Genomic DNA, 18,495 nt, shown 5'->3' with positions numbered 1-18,495 from the left:
TGAGCCACCCAGGCGCCCCTCCCCCCATTTTTCTACACAGACTTCATAATTATCTTTTAATGACTGCATAATCCTCTTTTGAGTTGATATACCAAAATGTACTTCTACAGTCCCCCAGTGCTTGCCATTTAAGATGTTTCTGATTTCCCACTAATCTATAATGCTGCCAGTGAAGATTGCTGCGCGAATAGTCTTTTGCATGTGTCAGATGATTTCCTTAGAATATATTCCTCTGAGTAGGATTGCCAGGTCTGAGCAGGACCGTGTATGTGGTTCCTGTCGTCCTGCTTCTCCACAGGCTGTTCCTGTTTATGTCCGGCAGCTGATGTGTTTACCAATTTCAGGGCAACCTCATCAGTATAGGGTGCTGTTTAAATTTTTTGTTTGCTAATTTAGTTGAAGTAAAATGGTACTTCAGGGTTGCTTTATTTTGCATTTCTTTGATTATTAAAAGAAATTAGCCTTTTCCCCTGTGGTTACTTTTGTATTTCTTGGATATGAGTTGTCTGCTCACACTTACTGCTCTTTACCTACTTCAGTAAACTGGGGGTTTGATTTTAAATTTTTTTTAAAAAATCAGACCAAGTGAAATCCTGGAAATCTTTATACATCATAGCTATTGGATTTTGTCATATATGTGTCACATATTTTCCAGTATTGGGTTTGCCTTTTAATTTTAGATATATATTTGAGTACAGAACTTCTTAATTTTGTAATCAAATCTGTGTTTTTTTCTGTTGCTTCAAAGCTTAGAAAGCTATTTCCCCTCCGGAGCGCTGATAAATATTTAATTCTACCTTCTGTTATTTTAAATTCTCTAATTCATCTGGATTGTGTTTGAGTATAAATTGAGTTGCAAATTACATTTTTTTCCCCCAAACTGCTCATCAGTAATTCTAACCTTTTTCTTTCCTTTATTCTCTTTCTCAGGAATCATACACCAGATGAAAGGCGATTATGATACTGCTCTGAAACTCCACAAGACACACCTGTGCATTGCCCAGGAGCTGAGTGACTATGCTGCCCAGGGCCGTGCCTATGGGAATATGGGCAACGCCTACAACGCCCTGGGCATGTACGACCAGGCCGTCAAATACCACCGGCAGGAACTGCAGATCTCCATGGAAGTGAATGACCGTGCCTCACAGGCATCCACACACGGGAACCTGGCCGTGGCCTACCAGGCCCTGGGTGCCCATGACCGGGCCCTGCAACATTATCAGAACCACCTGAACATTGCTCGGGAGCTTCGTGACATCCAGAGTGAGGCCCGGGCCCTCAGCAACCTGGGCAACTTCCACTGCTCTCGGGGGGAGTATGTCCAGGCCGCCCCCTATTATGAACAGTACCTCCGGCTCGCTCCTGACCTTCAAGACATGGAAGGAGAAGGGAAGGTCTGCCACAATCTCGGCTATGCCCATTACTGTCTTGGAAATTACCAGGAGGCGGTGAAGTACTATGAGCAGGATCTGGCTCTGGCCAAAGACCTTCATGACAAATTGAGCCAGGCGAAAGCTTACTGCAACTTGGGCCTAGCATTCAAGGCTCTGCTGAACTTCAGCAAAGCTGAAGAGTGTCAGAAGTACCTACTGTCCCTAGCCCAGTCGCTGAATAATTCCCAGGCTAAATTTCGAGCCCTGGGGAACCTGGGTGATATATTCATCTGTAAAAAAGATATAAATGGTGCAATAAAATTCTATGAGCAGCAGCTGGGGTTGGCTCACCATGTCAAGGACAGAAGACTGGAAGCCAGTGCATATGCAGCCCTGGGCACGGCATACCGGATGATCCAGAAATACGACAAGGCCTTGGGTTATCACACGCAGGAGTTGGAGGTCTATCAGGAGCTGAGTGACTTGCCGGGGGAGTGCAGAGCTCACGGGCATCTGGCTGCGGTCTACATGGCCCTTGGGAAATATACAATGGCATTCAAGTGTTATGAAGAGCAGCTGGATCTGGGGCAGAAGCTGAAGGACCCCAGTCTGGAAGCCCAGGTCTACGGCAACATGGGGATCACAAAGATGAACATGAATGTCATGGAAGAAGCCATCGGCTACTTTGAGCAGCAGTTGGCCATGCTGCAGCAGCTAAGTGGAAACGAGTCTGTGCTTGACAGGGGCCGGGCCTACGGCAATCTGGGGGATTGCTATGAGGCCCTGGGTGACTACGAGGAAGCTATCAAGTACTACGAACAGTATTTATCTGTTGCCCAGAGCCTGAATCGCATGCAAGACCAAGCCAAGGCTTACCGGGGCCTAGGAAATGGACACAGGTAAAGACGACAGAGGACAGATGTGGTTGATCACGTGCACAAAGAGCATTTGTGGCCGTGTTGGCAACTTACTGTCTGCACGGTGGCTTGTTACCTACAAAGCATTTTCATACGTATCTTATTTGGCTCCCCCAGTGATTTTGTGAATTTAGCGGGGTATTATTACCCTTACGTTATGGAGGAAGAAGCTAAGCCCCAGAGGGGTTAGGTCGATGTCCAAGGTTACACAGCTTAAAAATGAAGGACAGCTGAGAGTCAAACCCAGGGCTGTCTGACCCCAAATGCAATGCTCTTTTGACCACCTCATAATGAGCAGGATAAAAGGGATAATGGGAACAGGAAAGGTGAATGCATCAATTCAACTGATGTTTTCTGAATGTCTCTCACATTGTATGAACGTGTTTATTAATGCAACACCTACACCCACCAATTACGTGGATTCCCGTTTTGTTGCTTTTAGGGAAAGCCACCTAAAGTTGGCAGGAGTGAATAAATGTATACTATCATCATCATGCTAGGCACCTTGCAGAGATATCTTGCTTAATATTTATGGCAATCCTGTATTACTCTACACTTATTATGACCTGCTATGGGATGTGGGATTTACTATCATCCAGAAATGGAGGCTCAGGGAAAGGAATTCAGGTGCCCCACACAACTGACTTGGTCTGCCGCCAAAATGCATGCTCTTCCCAGTCCTATCATGTCATCTCTTAGCAGCACAAAAAGACACACTGTTGGCCAAGGTGATGCTTTCCTTCTGAATGTGGGGAACCCAAGAAGGTGTCTGTGTCTGCAGAATTTACGGCCCTTCCAGATCAGCAGGGGATTAGGGCTCCTGGAGTGGAGGAAGGGCAAGGGTCAAACTAAATCATCACCCACAGAGTGCTGTGAGAAGCTCAGGGTGAAAGATTTATAGCCATTGTAAAGTGATTTCAAAAACATAGTCTAAGCGGTAGTGGAAATTGGGAGGCCCGAAGAACCAAACAGTTCACTTGCTATCATTGTGCCTATTAATATATTTTATGTTTCCTCTGGGGTGTATATCCCATTGAATCTCAAGCTCTTGGGAGGGTCACTAAGGGATGACTTTTGAATTGCTTTCCAGATTATGAAATTCCCCTGCATCTCACTCTAAGGGCACATGATAGATTTTAGCTAGAAGAGGAGTTAAGAGCTTCTATAGTAAGTGACAGTGACAAATGCTTTTCATTTTCTCGGGGGCTTTAGCATGTCTGCACCTGCACAAAATAATATCATTGCTTTTCCGTCTACATCCCCACAGGGCAATGGGGAGCTTGCAGCAAGCCCTTGTGTGCTTTGAAAAGAGGCTCGTGGTCGCCCATGAGCTCGGTGAGGCCTTTAATAAAGCCCAGGCCTATGGAGAGCTAGGAAGTCTGCACAGCCAATTAGGGAATTACGAACAAGCCATTTCCTGCCTCGAACGCCAGCTGAACATCGCTAGAGAGATGAAAGACCGAGCTCTGGAAAGTGATGCGGCCTGTGGCCTCGGTGGCGTTTACCAGCAGATGGGGGAATATGATACAGCCCTGCAGTACCACCAGCTCGATCTGCAGATAGCAGAGGAAACCAACAACCCCACCTGCCAGGGCCGTGCCTATGGGAACCTGGGTCTGACGTATGAATCCCTGGGCACCTTTGAGAGGGCTGTGGTCTATCAGGAACAGCACTTGAGCATCGCTGCACAGATGAACGACTTGGTGGCCAAGACAGTGTCATATAGTAGCCTCGGAAGGACCCATCATGCCTTGCAGAACTATTCCCAGGCAGTCATGTACTTACAGGAAGGTAAGTGAAAAGGTCTGGGGTGGTCTCTCGGTAAACTCTGAGATCAAGTTCAGAGTCTCCTTGGAAGGAAGTATGCACAGTTTGAGAGTGGCCACCTCTGCCTGGAGTGAGGAGCTCAGAGGCCACATCATGAGTTCAACTCCAAAACCACAGTGTTCCTTAGTAGCACACAGGCGTTCCCTCGTCCAGAATGTTTCCCAGCTTGTGTAACACTGGCAGCCAGCTGCCCAGGGAGCTGATACCCTCCTTGCTCTTCGGAGCCCTCGCCCTTCAGAGCGAACGACACTTTTCCCACACGAGAGGAATCAAGTGGGCGCCTGGGTGGCTCAGACGGTTAAGCGTCTGCCTTCTGCTCAGGTCATGATCCCAGGGTTCTGGGATCGAGTCCCACATCGGGCTCCCTGCTCCTTGGGAGCCTGCTTCTCCCTCTGCTTCTCTCTCTCTCTCTCTGTCTCTCATGAATAAATAAATATATTAAAAAAAAAAATCTTTAAAAAAAAAAACAAGAGGAATCAAGTAAGATTTAGTCGCATAAAATTTAAGGGCCCGAATCAGAGGAAAGCGCCCGTCTGTCCCAAGCCCCATTGTACTTCCTGAAAATATCTAAACTACAACAAAACTATGAAGAAGTGCATTATGAGGTTGCAGCTGAGGTTTAATCCAGGCTGAGGGTCACTCAAGCAGTCGACCAGGGTTCCTTCCCAGTGCTTGTTGCCCATAGTGCTTGAGCTGGTGCTATGGCAGTCTTGTTCCAGACAGGCCCAGAAAGTGCGGCTACCTCCCCTTTCTCCTCCTCCACTCCCCCTCTTCCCCCCGCCCCGCCCCCTCCGGCTCCTGTCTTCTGCTGTCAGGTTCCATACAGCCACCTGAGCCAGTCCTTGGACGCTTCCTTCCTCAGGAAGCAGAAGTCCCAGAGCAGTGTGTTGATCCTCCACCCCTTGACACTTCTCCTCTGGAAAGCACTTCCCCTCACAGGGGCACATGACATCCTCCCATCCTGGCAGGGAAGAAGGGCAGATAGGATGTTCTTGGCTCACTAGTAAAAGGAAATAGTTGCTGATTTCCAAGCCAAAACTCCCATTTCCAGCTTCCAAGGGTCCATGCATGTCTGGTTTATTTAATTGGATTTTTTTTTTTTTTTTAAGATTTTATTTATTTATTTGACAGAGAGAGAGACAGCAAGAGAGGGAACACAAGCAAGGGGAGTGTGAGAGGGAGAAGCAGGCTTCCCGCGGAGCAGGTAGCCCGATGCGGGGCTCGATCCCAGGACCCTGGGATCATGACCTGAGCCGATGGCAGATGCTTAATGACTGAGCCACCCAGGCGCCCCTATTTAATTGGATTTCATTCTCACAGTAACCTTCAGAGGTGTATCTCTATTCCTGTCTGCGGCCAAATGACCTGAGGCTCAGAGAATACAGTGGCTTGGTCCTAACCATGTGGTCAGTTCGTGGTGGAGTGGGGACCAGCCCAAGTTTTCCTACCCCAGGAACCACACAAGACCCTGTGTGGAGTTGTTTCTAAGCACAGAGCAGGGTTGGAACGGTGATATATCCCCCTTTACTCCTGAGCCCCAGCTGCGAAGCCAGGAGGGAGGGAAGCAGGAAGCAAAGGGGAGAATGGGCCCAGAGCTGGTGGTTTGCTGTCATCCTTTGTACAGACCAGGGATTGCTCTGGCCTGCAGGCTGAGAGATCACAGAGAGACTGGGAGCCACTTCCCAGACCTTATTTTGCTCCCACTCCATGGGCGCTCTGCTTCCATGCATTAAATATGAGAGTTGGCTTTGGGTTTCCTGAAACTTGACTGTGGTAAAATTCCAACAGACTGGGGCGATTTTCAGTCGAATTTGTGAAAACTATTAAATTCAGACCCAGCATATGACAACCTTTCAGCTGTGTTCTTTTGTACTTCCTGAAATATTGTTTCCATAAAGCAGCTGCTTTGCCTGAGACATTGTAACATAATTCTGTATTTATGGAAAGCTCTCAATTTCATTTTTACTGTTGTAATTTTAAGTCTCACAGAGATCTAAATTCCCATCATGGCATCTCCATGGTGTCTGTTCCATGGATGTGCTCCACCAGAGAGCCTGGTATGCCTCATGGGCCAGATTAGATGCCTATTCTTATGAGCTGTGACAGGTGCAGACACCTGGAAAGGCCCTTTCTGAGTTCTCTGAGTCAGGTCTGCAGCCTCTTGCACTGAGGGAACAGTTCAGCCAGAAACTACCTTGGTGCCCCCGCCCCCCGGCTTTCAGAGTGGGCTGTAGGTCAGCATCACCCTGCCCCAGGGCACTAGAATCTCATAGGTGGGGCCTGGTCTGGGATTTTTGTATAAGCTCTCCAGGTGATGTGTATAGACAACCATGGTCAAAGCCACTGGTCTCATCCAGCTTTTTCTCTTTTTGCAAATGAAGAAAAGGAGCCTGGATCCATTTAGTGACCTACATGGAGTTATATGCAACTAGTTTCTGGGAAACCAGGCTTCAGGGATGCTGGGTGGGTGGGTGGGTTAGATTCCTAAGAGGCAGAGGCAGATAAGAACAGATGGGACAGATACCGTGTCTGCCCGGTGGCTTTTAGCTCTTCATCGGAGAACCTCTGACTATGGGCTGGAGTGTGTCCTACATGCTGGGGATCCAGCAGGGAACAAAGTCCCTGCTCGCACAGAACTTACCTTTAGGGGGGCTACCTCAGTGGATTTTACTTCCAACTTATAGACCCAGATCTAGTAGGGATAGCTGCCTTCAAGAATGAATATGGTTAGTGTATTGAAGGTTAAAACAACTAGTATTCTCCTGGTTTTCACCCAAGCACCATCTTCTTCCATTTGTGTTCCTATTCTATGAGGTATTTTAACATGTGAATAATTTGCAAGTATTATTTTTGTTACCCAGTGACATGATTTAAACTTACAATGGTATTTCTGAGTTAAGTGCGTTGTGAAATGCATAATATTTTATGAGCGTGAACCTGAATATCACTTTTACTATCCTCTCAACTGACTCAGTTTCTTTTCAGAAGTCAGAAATTGCATGGGCCCAGCATGCTCAGAGGCAGGCTCCCATCCACTCTAAATTAGATTTTAAAAAGGAAGTCGTTCCTTTATGCGCACTTCTGCACAAGCTAACTCCTGTGTATAGAGAGCCAGATCATGAGGACAAAGTGATGCTGAGAACTGCTTAGTGGCCAGTACAATAAATGGTTGCCCTCAGATTTGGTTCTCCCAAAGCCCTGGAGGTTGCTGGTGTCCCGAAAGCCAGAAGCTTGCTGTAGGTAAGTGACCCAAACTGCAGGTGTCTGTCTGAAGGCCATTAGAATGAGGACAGTCTCATTTAAGGCTTTCAACTCATAATAGTACTTGTTCTGTAACCCTGCCGAGGCATATCAAAGTCTCAGCCTTAAAGGAAAAACAGATTGGACATGAAATGCATCAGTGGCATCAGTAACAGAAGGCAGGGTAAGACGGTGTGAGCATTCTGCTTTCGGGGGAACATCAGATGTGTCTCCCATCGACACTGATTGGATGCTATGTACGTGAGATAGGAAAGAGTATTAGCTTGGCTTCTGTACTTGACTAGAACTGTCAGGAAAAGCTTTTGCCCACGAAGGAATTCGGTTAGATAAATTTATAGGCCAGGAGTTTTCATTTGCAGAGCTAGGGATTTCACAGCTGGGAGGACAGCCAGGTTAGGTTCCATTCACATTTCAGTGTTTCTGCCTGCCCTGCAAACCTGTTTCCTGCTGATAGCCATCACCTGAGCTCTTGCTGGGGCATCTTGGAGTGTCCTGGAAAGGTCGCCACTAACACAGAATTTGAAGAGAATGCTTACTCTGCCTTGTCTGATTCTCCTCTTGTCCTGCATTTTATTTAGCTGTGTTAACATTCTTTATATACACCCCTGAGGCAGAATTACCCTCCAGGACTCCTTGGGTTGGCGGTGGTGGTGTCTGTCTTCTGTGTGTCCTTAGCATTTCTCTGTCTGATTTCAGGCTTAAGGTTAGCTGAGCAACTGGGCCGAAGAGAAGATGAAGCCAAAATTCGACATGGTCTTGGCCTCTCCCTTTGGGCTAGTGGGAACCTGGAGGAGGCCCAACACCAGGTGAGCAGGAGAACCCCTGTTCCAAGTGGATTTTGTTTCCAGAAGCATGGATGGCCTTGGCATTACTGCCCTAGTAGTGATGACATTCACTAGAAGGCGCTAACCTCTACCCTTGGGTTGGCGTATGGGATCTTCAACCCAGAAGTGTTGAACCATAGTGAAGATTCCTGCTCACTTATATGATAGATTTCTCAATGATTTCTTTGGCATTCTTGTGTTATGTGCTACCATTCCTCATTAAACCTTAATATGAAATTACATACATTTTATGACAGAAGTAATTCAAGAATTCATAATGATTGGATTTAATGTCTTTATAGGTTTCTAGACATATCAGTAGATACTTCCCTCTGTCACCCCCACACACCCACACACCCATACACACAGAGTTCATGTTTCTGCATATGCACCAATAGTTGAAGAGAAGCCCACTCTCATTCTGGCTCTGGAGACTGGGAAGATCCTAAAGCTGTGGTTCTTCTGTCAAGCTGAAGGAGTTGTGAGATGGTGTCATCCAAAATCCCACACTCAGCTGCTTAGGCAGGGAGTAATTACTGCTGAGGCATTGTGCGAGGCCAGAGGCCTCCTGAATCAAGGCTCCTGTGAGAGGTGCTCACAGGAACTGAGGAGGTGATGTGACTGAACTTGTGCCATGGCCTCCTGGAATGTGATGGTATTTTACTCCCCTTTTTAAACTATTAAAGGCAGTTTAAAGAATTCTTTAGTTCCTTGTTTTAAAAATTAAAATTTATATTGCTATAGTGATTTGCAATTTTCAAGTACTGTCACTCACTGAATTTATTCCTCGAATAACCCTGTGAGTTAGAATGACAACCATCCCCTTTATAGAAAAGAAGAAACTGAGGCTCCAAATCTTGCCCAAGGTCACAGGTTGAATTAGTGGTAGAACTGGGGATACTAAGTCTATAAGTCTCTTAGTCTTGGAATTCTATTTTTTAAATTTGCATGAACTTAAAGTTGGATACAACTTCCAGCATATAAATATTAGAGAAAAGTCTTGGGGAGAAGCCACCTAGAGCAGCAAGACAGTGTCTCTGTAGGAATGCCGAGCATCCGGTCCTGTGCGTGTCCCCGTGAGCAGGTGTGGCTGCAGGGGAGCTTGTCCGGGGAAGACCTGTCCCTGATCACTGTTGCGGAGGGCAGTGTTTGATTCAGCTGAACTGCCTGCAAAAGGCCGACCTCCTCCTGAAAGAGTGGCTGCCTGCACCTCCTTCCCCTCACCCCAGCCTCGTCCATTTCCAGCCTGCCTGCCCCACACTCACTCTCATTCCCGCCCTTGGGCTCCGTGAGGCCAGGGGCGCTAAATTATGGTCGCTTGATGACAAAAGGAGAGGCTTTTTGTTTGTTTCCATCAAAATCAGCACTTGGTTGGATTAATAGCTGATTTTTTTCCTTGCAACTTTCAGACTAGAAGTCCATAACCCTTTTCTTTTAGATCCCCTGATCTAACTGAGCACATAAACTCTAATTTCCTGGGTGTGATCTGCTATGATGCCTCTTCCAGTCCACAAGGACCTACCTGGAAATGAAGACTCATCCTTTTGAACCTCTTAAAAAAGTGTTTTTAGATTGGGGCACCAAGTTGGGTGTAGAAGTTGTCTCTGGTCAGTGCAGAAATGTCTCTGGTTTCTGGGGAATGAATGACGTTCTCTGTCCCCTACTTGCAGCTCTACAGGGCATCGGCCTTGTTTGAAACAATCCGACATGAGGCGCAGCTGAGCACAGACTACAAACTCTCCCTCTTTGACCTGCAGACTTCGTCCTACCAGGCCTTGCAGCGGGTGCTCGTCAGCCTGGGTGAGAGCGGCCGGGGTTCCCACTTCTTGCAAGCGCGCCTGCGTGTCTGAGTTGTTCCAGGGTTGCTGGGGCGGAATCTGATTCATTGTAACAACAGGCCATGAAGCCACGACTGCAATCCAGTCATCGGACATGTGTTCATTTATTCAACAAACATGTGCAGAGCACGTACCAGGTGCTGTGTGCCTGTCCTGGGAATGAAAGGGAGGCCCGGTTCCTGACCTCCAGAAGCATTTAGCCTGGTGAAAGGCAGAAGTCAGTGAGTCCAGTACGGTGTGACTGGTGCTTGGGGTAAAAGAAACTCTGGTGCTGTGAAAACAAAGCGTTTTGGCAGGTGGACCCAGGAGACGGAGAGGTGTCCTGGGGCTAGAGATGCTTGAGCCAGCCATTCCCCTCAGGTTCCCTCCCACCATTAATACCTGGGGAGAGTACCTGAGAAGATGCCTGGCCTCTTCCCTAATTCCTCTGCCCCATAGGTTTTTCGTTTGCTGTCTAGTAAATGTTTTTACTCTCTGGGTCTGCCCCTGGGCTGTGACCCAGTCCGCAATTGTTCTCCCAGGCCCCTGTGCTGCCTTGCCCTGGGGCGGCATGCATTTCCCTCACCAGGGCCTCCGCTGTCCATCACCCTCTTCCAGCTGCCCTCCCCTCTGCCTCTTCTCAGGCCTGTCCGGCTCTGCAGGCCGTTTCCCCCAACCCAGAACTTGGGTGGAAGAGGTATTCACCAGAACTAACAATGTCTTTGAAATTGGATGTTGAGGCCTTGTCAATAAGAACCTGTCCTTTGCTGTGTGTATCTGAATGCTCAGACTTCCCCCTTGAAAAATGTATCTATTAAATGTGCTCAGTGCCTGAGATTACAATTTATTATCTATTATAATCACAGTGTTAAGGCTGCCTAACACTTTGGGGCCGATTTTCCAATGTGCACAGAAATCATCCCTGCTGTTCCAGTTAATAACTTAATAGGGTAAAGAAGACATTTGCATACACACATGTAAACCCCCACTTTCTACTGATACTGGAGCTGCAGGAAGCTAGGCATCCTTGAAGAGCTGTTGGAGCTGCAGCATCTTGTCTCCTGCCTCTGCCGACTCTCTTTGGACCCTAGTTGGAGCAAATCTTCCCTATCTATATTTGTGATGCAAGCAAATCCTCTGCATTGTATTCCTTCTGAACACTCTAAACAATCCTCACTTGAAAGTATGTTGCTTTATATTTTTGGTGCCCTCATGTGTGTGCATTTAGCTTTTAAACTAGGTAACAGACTAGTCTCTTAGGGAAAGTGGGATCAGGAATTGGACTGAAAGACTGAGGAAAAGCTTTGAAAGAGAGAAGCAGTTTCAAAGAACTAAAGACTTCAGAGGTTTAAACCCTTTGCCTGTGGGGACTGGAAGAGAAGAGAAGCGAATGTGTGGGAGCCTAGAATGGAATGAGGTCTCAGCCCTAACAAAGCATCACCTGTTATGTATGTGATACTTTGAATAACCCATTCAGGCATCCTCACGTACAGCACCTCGGTTAATCTGTACAGTAGCCCTTTGAGATAGGCAGGGTGACTTTTAGGATCCTCCTTTTGAGCCAAGGTCAGTGAAAAGGAATAGGACACACTCAGCAGAGGGACTGGCAGGTGTAAAGGCACAGAGGTATCACTTGGGGTGGGTGTGCCTCACGCTGTCTAGTGGGGCTGGACAGTGCGATGCATAGAGGGGCTGCATCAAAGAGAGAGAGAAAGACGGTCAGGAGCCGGGTCCTATAGGCTTATCTGCCAAGGCCAAGTCAGAATCAGAGTTAAGCAGGGAAGTGAGAGGGTAACCAGCATGCAAAGCATTAGGTCCAAATAGCTAAAGTGAATGGGGTCAGATGCCAGGAGGCCAGGGAGCAACTCAGGATGTGGATTGGAGAACGAGCAGGGCTGAGGACCATCCCCTGAACAAAGTTGGCTCTCTTGGGTATGGAGTCGATGGGGGAAAGCCCGATGGCTTAGGGTGGTGGGGGGACTCTGAAAATATGGGGTTTTATGAGTGGCGTGGCGCTGTACCCATCATCTGAGGCAGGCGGTTGGTTGTGAGACGGAGACTGTGCCGCACAGAGGAGTGCAGAGACAGTGAGGTTTCTGCCCAGGATCTCTGTACCCGATGGCCCTCTGTGGATAAACACACTCCCCCAGGGACTCCTCACGTGTGGCTTTTGTTTCCTAGGCCATCATGATGAAGCCCTAGCTGTGGCAGAAAGAGGACGGACGCGGGCATTTGCCGATCTTCTGGTAGAACGACAAACAGGACAACAGGACTCCGACCCCTACTCCCCAGTCACTATTGATCAGATCTTAGAGATGGTTAATGGCCAGAGGGGACTAGTGCTTTACTATTCCCTGGCCGCAGGCTACCTGTATAGCTGGCTGCTTGCTCCTGGGGCAGGTAAGATCTCTCTCTATGGGAACTGGGCAATTAAGACACTAGACTGTGAAGGTCTAATGAATAGAGGTAGAAAAGGTGCATTACCTTAGATCAGACTAAGGAGCTGGTGTCGGCTTTCAGCAAAACCTCAGCCACGGCGGATATTCTGTGGTGGGGCATTCAATTAATAAGACAGCCCAGCTTTCTCATTCCCCCAAGAAATTGCTGCTCCTCGCTGGGAATGTGGAAACATTTTTCAAGGAACATGAAGAGCAGGAGGATTAATTTCACCAGCAGCCCTATTTTTAGGCAGCTGTTGTTCATTAGCTAATAAAGCAATGACTGTTTAAGTCCTAACGAGTTCTTTCTAGATATGATTTAATAATTGTGACCCTTTGTCATGGTAAAGTTAGAGAGACTAAAATGATAATGGCAACTCTTATCACGGTATATAAATGAAGTCTAATGCTTGAAATTTCCGAGTTTAGCAGAACCCATTTTAACCAGTTCTGTTGTAAATCTATTTCCGAAGTAAAAATCCCCTTTGATTAAATCGGCATTAAATGCTCAGGCTGTAACTGTTTCACTAAATACAGAACCACTAATTAGCTGTTAGGGCCATATTTTTTGCATAATAAAATGCTGATGGCTTTACCATATTGGAGACACACCAGATCCAATTAGAGTTTATTGACTGGGGAAGTGGATCTTATAATTGGGAATCTTGAAGAATGGGCTTCTTGAATATCTGTAAGCCAATTTCAGAAAGTTCAACTGCCAGGGAGAATTGACAAGATTTTCTTGATTGTGTTTCTGTCCCTTTGATTTAAGAAAAAAAAAAATGATGGCTGGATGACAACTCTCAGATGCCTCTTGGGTTCTGAGCACTCACACCTGTACATTTGGTGGCTTGGCATGATTTTTTATAATCTTTTCCCCTTAATTCCTTGTTTTTTATGGGCTTTCCATAAAGAACATTCTTATCTCTGACCTTTTTGTGCTGAAGGTTTTAGTTGTGATGTTCATGGTGACTTGGTGAGTGTCAGCTGCAGTGGAATGAATCCCTGTGTATACCCCGCCCCCCAGAGGGGCCTGATGCCTAGGAGGACATGGCTGATGATGGAGGTATCAAGCTCTTTCTCTCTGTCATTGTTATGTTTTGGGGACATGATTTGACAGGTGGTATGTCCAAATCCCTGTAATAATGAGCCATGTATAATAAGGCTCCCATTGTTTCTCTTTCCCGTCCTCTTTGCTCTTAATGAGACTCTGAAGCTTTCACTGGGGCTCTAATCCAATCAGAGAGGACCAGCCTTTTCCAGGGCTGACACACCTCATTACCATTTGAGAATATGTCCTATGTTTATTGCCAGAAAACCACTATGGATTGCTTCAGTTTCATACAGCCATAATTTTTTGCTCCTTTAATCCATTAATGATGGTTGGCCAGTTAGTCTTATTTAAAAATGGTTTGAAATATTTTTATCTGGCCTTTGTATGATGACGTATTTATTTTTGACTAGCTTTTGTGAAATAAAAGGTCTTTGAGTAACAGTTTCTACTTGGCTAGTTATATTTTTGTTCAGGATTTCAGTTTCTGGGGAGAATATACCTTGGCATGCTCATGCACCATTCGGGAAAGAAAACTTTCCCTAGTTGGTGCTTCTGAGAAGCATCTGTTTGGAAATACATATGAAGTAGTCATCATTCCATGAGCTTCTGAATATAGTGTCAAGAGCAGAAGCCTTATCTTGAACTCCCTGGTTTCAAGCACCAAACCTGAAGACAAAAGCTGTGGAAATGGGTACTGACCAAATTCTGGAAAGCCCTCTCGAGACCTCGGATTTCAGGATTTCTTCACACAGTTTGGGTGGCATGCTTGCCCAAGAGCGCAATCCCCTGTCTCCAGCCCTCCCTCCCACAGCCCCGGTCTTGCATAATGTTGGCTCTGCCTGTCTGGTTTCAGGAATTCTGAAGTTTCACGAACACTACCTGGGTGATAACGCAGCAGAAAACTCCAGTGACTTCCAGGCCAGCGGCAGCACAGCTCTTCCAACAGCCACCAGCTCAGCCCTTGAGCAGCACATCGCCAGTGTGCGAGAGGCCCTGGGGGTGGAGTCTTACTACTCGAGGCAAGTAGTACACCGTTCCCAGTTCCATCTTCAGATACAATCTCTGTATCTGAAGGGGTGTTGGGTTTTTTCTCTCTTCCTTTTGTAAACATCCTATTTGAGCTAAATGGAAGAAATCGATGGAATTCGCACTTTTGTGTGAAGTCTGTTCACAGTTGCTGCAGGAGAAACAAATATGTGTCCCTGGAGGGCAGACCCCTTCATGGGCTGTCTTTATTCTTTTTGGTAATTTCCTTTCAGATAGGGAAAGTTCTCCTCAGAGATGCGCGTTTTCTAAGGAGGGTTTGTAGGATGTTTAAACCTACACATGACTTTGAATTTAACATACCAGCTAATTAAAACTGAGGTGATTTTTGGGTTATAAACCGATTAATAATGAGTTTGTTTGTACTACAGTCGAAGCCTGTTTGAGAGAGTAATTTAACACTAGTGACAGGATCTGTGCGTTGTGGGGCTGAGGTGATGGAAGTTGACCTCCCAGCATCGAGAATAGAGAAGGGAAGTGCTTTTTGCAAAGATTGTAAAAGTTATATGCTTATGGGAACATTTTATCATGATTGACTATTTTACATACAGAAAATAATTTCCATAAGCACCCTGCTGCTGGGGAAAATGGAAAGAAGAGGGGGCCATAGAATTGGGTGGTAGCCAGATTTTCAGGCATCTCAGCCCTCCATCCTGTGCTTAGTAAGTGTCAAGAAGATCTGTGTGTTGGAGAATCTTGTGTTAGCTGGTGTCAGGTCCCAGGGACATCTGCTTGTCTCTTGAATGATTTCATTTGCAATCATGGAAATCCTAAGACGTCACCGTAATTCTTTGGAGATGCTTATCCCAGACTCCCGAGTGTGTGTTGGTCAGTGCCAGCAGCTGGGTTGATCTTTGGGTGCTTATGAAGCTGGGGACAAGTTCTTAGATGAACTTGGATAATGTAATGTCAAGAGTGGAAGGTGCTGTCAGGTCTTCTAGCTGAACTCCTTTATTTAACAGAAGCCAGCACGGAATAAGACTGCTGACAGCCAAGTTCGTGTCAGAACTAGGTTCACAACAATAGAGATCTCACCCAGACTCCCAGGCCACTGCTTGTTCTGTTTTTAATTATCAAAATTAATATCATATTTGAGAAAATAGCCGAAGCATGTAAGAATGTCGTCTCTAGCTTCTGTGTGTATGAAGTATGAGCAGGCTTCAGCCACATGCACACATCGTTGTCTTATTTCTTCTATGACTGCAGTGCATCCTGGAGCATCCCTTTCCTTAACCCTGGGTAGCAGTGTGCTGATTACAGGGGCTTGACAGTGTGGTAACCCCAAGAACTTGGAAATATGGCTATTCCCTGAAATGTAATTACAGGTGACCATAAAATCGGTTAGGCCAGGGGTGTACAAAGCTGCTTCAGCAACAGAATGGCACTGCAGCCAGTCGGATTCCACTGTAACCTGACCAGAGTTATTGCGTATCCAAAGTGAGTGTTAATGGGGCGCCTAGGTGGCTCCGTTGTTAAATGTCTGCCTTCAGCTCAGGTCACGATCTCAGGGTCCTGGGATCGAGCCCTGCTCGGCAGGGAGTCTGCTTCTCCCTTTCCCTCTGCTGCTCCCCCTGTTTGTGCTCTTTCTCTCTCTCTCTCTGTCAAATAAATAAATTTTTAAAAAATTATTTTTTTTAAAAAAGAAAACAACAAAGTGAGTGTTAAAAGGATGGTTGGCCAGCAGTAGAAACACAAAATGAGAGAGAGAGAGGAGGGCAGATTTGGCAGTGCTCGTTTCTGACACTGTCAAAGGGAAAGAGAATCTTGGCTAAGGGACTCGAAGTCCCATTGAAAGGCTGTTCCCACAGTAGATCTGCAGTCTTCAGGCTCTCTTATCCTTCCCCCCTTCCCTCCCTTCCACAAATATTGGAACACCTGCTATGTACTATGTACACTAGAGATCAAGAGTAAGGTGGTGAATAAGGCAGACATGGCTTCTGTTCCCAGGGACCTGAAAGATCGGAAACAACAGAGCACATAAAACCTTTTAATTAAAATTGCCGTTGTGCTTAAAGGAAAATGCAAGGTGGATAAAAATGTGTAAGTGGGCGTGGGGGATATTACAGGGGCTTTACGGTGTGGTGAAGGGGAGGGGATATTTGAGCTGAGCTCCGAAGGATGAGGAGAAATAGAGGAGATGAAGGCCACCTCAGGCAGTTGCACAAAGGCCTTCAGTAATCATGGTGGAGAAGACCCCTCAGGTCGTCCGCCTGCCTTCCCTTGTCAGGTCCTGTGCTTCTTGTCAAACCTTCTGATTATCATTTGATTTCTCCTGTAAGTCTACTTGCAAATAGAGAATAGTGCATAAGAAACTGGCATTCTGGTCTGTACAGCTCTGCTTGGTTAATGCTCTCAAGAGGCAAAGCCCCTTTGAGCGCATTAACATCCGATTTTCAAGTTTGTAAGACCACCAGTCCAGAGCTTTCTCTGAGATGAGATCATGAAGGAACGCAGGCGTGCAAGGCCGCCCATTTGAAACCCCTGCACGTGCACGCAGAGGTGGTTTCTGTACGCCACCTCGGTTACAGCACTCTGGTGGCCACACCTAGGTCATCTCCATCCAAACCAACCCTGATAGGCCTCAGCCTGCGTGAAAATATAAATTTTACTTGATCCCAATTTTCATGGATCTAGATTAAGATTCATCATAAGAAGGAAGGAGACTACCCTTTGACTCTTCCCAGTGCCTGCCCCCACCCCCCATCAGGCACTATGTTTAACTCCAAACACTTGTGCCTACGCAGCTATTTTATATGATACTGGAGCTTGAGTGATTTTGCTTCCAGGTGACTTTTGAATAGAAAACAAATGACTTTTGGGTTATAGTTCAGCTCTTCATCAATGGTAGGGAGAGAAGAGAGACTGTAACTTGCTTAATTTGCCACATTAATCTTTTCCTCTCTGCTCTATACAGAAAGCTAGCAAGTTAGGATGAGTCCTTAGGGAGCTATCTCTAGGATGTTGGGTGGCTTGATGCTTAGCATGACTTTGTTGGGCTGCCCTTGGTAGCTTCGATACTCAGTTCAGACTGCCAGAAATAAGGTCTTTTCTGCTGCTTTGGACTAGTCTTATTAGAAATTTGTTCTTATTCTTTATTTAAACTCAAAATTGAACACTTCAGTGGCATGGTTTGAATTTACTAGAATGGAGTTTTGTGAGACTCTGGTTTCTGCCTCGTAGTTTCATGAAAACTGTATGAAAATTTCAATGACAGGTAAATTATTTTTCATCTATAAAACTTTAAAATATTTTTAAAGCCATAATGCTTATTAATAGTAAAGATACAGTGAATGAGCAGTCTCATACAGCAGGGATATAAAAAAACAATTTATATATAAAAGTAATTTGTCAGTAGTATCAAAAATCCTTAAATGTTCATGCCCTTTTACCTCCAAATTCTCATTTTGGAAATGGAGTAAGGAGGTATTCATAGGAATATTTATAATAGGTCTATATATTACAGAAAATTTTATTTATTTATTTGAGAGAGAGCAAGTGGGGAGGGAGGTGCAGAGGGAGAGGGAGAGAGAATCTTAAGCAGGCTCCATACTTAGCTTGGAGCCCTATGTGGGGCTTGACCTCATGACCCTGAGATCATGACCTGAGCTGAAATCAAGAGTCGACGCTTAACCGACTGAGACACCCCGGTGCCCCATTGTAGAAAATTTTAAAAACCTAAATGTCCACAAAAATTGAATGTCAAATTATTTTATATCTATCCAATATAATATTACATTGTAATTTTTTTTTTTTAAAGATTTTATTTATTTATTTGACAGAGAGAGACACAGCGAGAGAGGGAACACCAGCAGGGGGAGGGGGAGAGGGAGAAGCAGGCTCCCCGCAGAGCAGGGAGCCCGATGTGGGACTCGATCCCAGGACCCTGGGATCATGACCTGAGCCGAAGGCAGTCGCTTAACCAACTGAGCCACCCAGGCGC

General features: G+C 46.1%; 1 protein-coding gene across 1 annotated transcript; it reads left to right on the top strand.

Annotated features, from left to right (window-relative positions):
- Positions 1–875: 875 nt before the first annotated feature.
- LOC145716830 (uncharacterized) lies at positions 876–16,185 on the top strand. Its single transcript, XM_081801877.1, has 6 exons — positions 876–2,272; positions 3,558–4,081; positions 8,075–8,184; positions 9,873–10,002; positions 12,201–12,419; positions 14,365–16,185. Exons 1-6 carry the CDS (start codon positions 945–947, stop codon positions 14,616–14,618), a joined length of 2,565 nt encoding a protein of 854 aa, XP_081658003.1. The 5' UTR covers positions 876–944; the 3' UTR covers positions 14,619–16,185.
- The last annotated feature ends 2,310 nt before the right edge of the window (positions 16,186–18,495 follow it).

Source organism: Leptonychotes weddellii, chromosome 13, assembly GCF_054177405.1.
Source record: "Leptonychotes weddellii isolate Sample4059 chromosome 13, ASM5417740v2, whole genome shotgun sequence".
Classification (NCBI taxonomy): domain Eukaryota; kingdom Metazoa; phylum Chordata; class Mammalia; order Carnivora; family Phocidae; genus Leptonychotes; species Leptonychotes weddellii.
The sequence above is the reverse complement of the archived record's forward strand: the minus strand, read 5'-3'. Positions and strand labels throughout refer to the sequence as shown.

Excerpts from the sequence above, each read along its gene's own strand:
- LOC145716830 (XM_081801877.1), top strand. The coding sequence starts at position 945 with ATGAAAGGCGATTATGATACTGCTCTGAAACTCCACAAGACACACCTG. Across the intron at positions 2,273-3,557 it reads GGCCTAGGAAATGGACACAG|GGCAATGGGGAGCTTGCAGC; the intron begins GTAAAGACGACA and ends ACATCCCCACAG. Across the intron at positions 12,420-14,364 it reads GCTGCTTGCTCCTGGGGCAG|GAATTCTGAAGTTTCACGAA; the intron begins GTAAGATCTCTC and ends GTCTGGTTTCAG.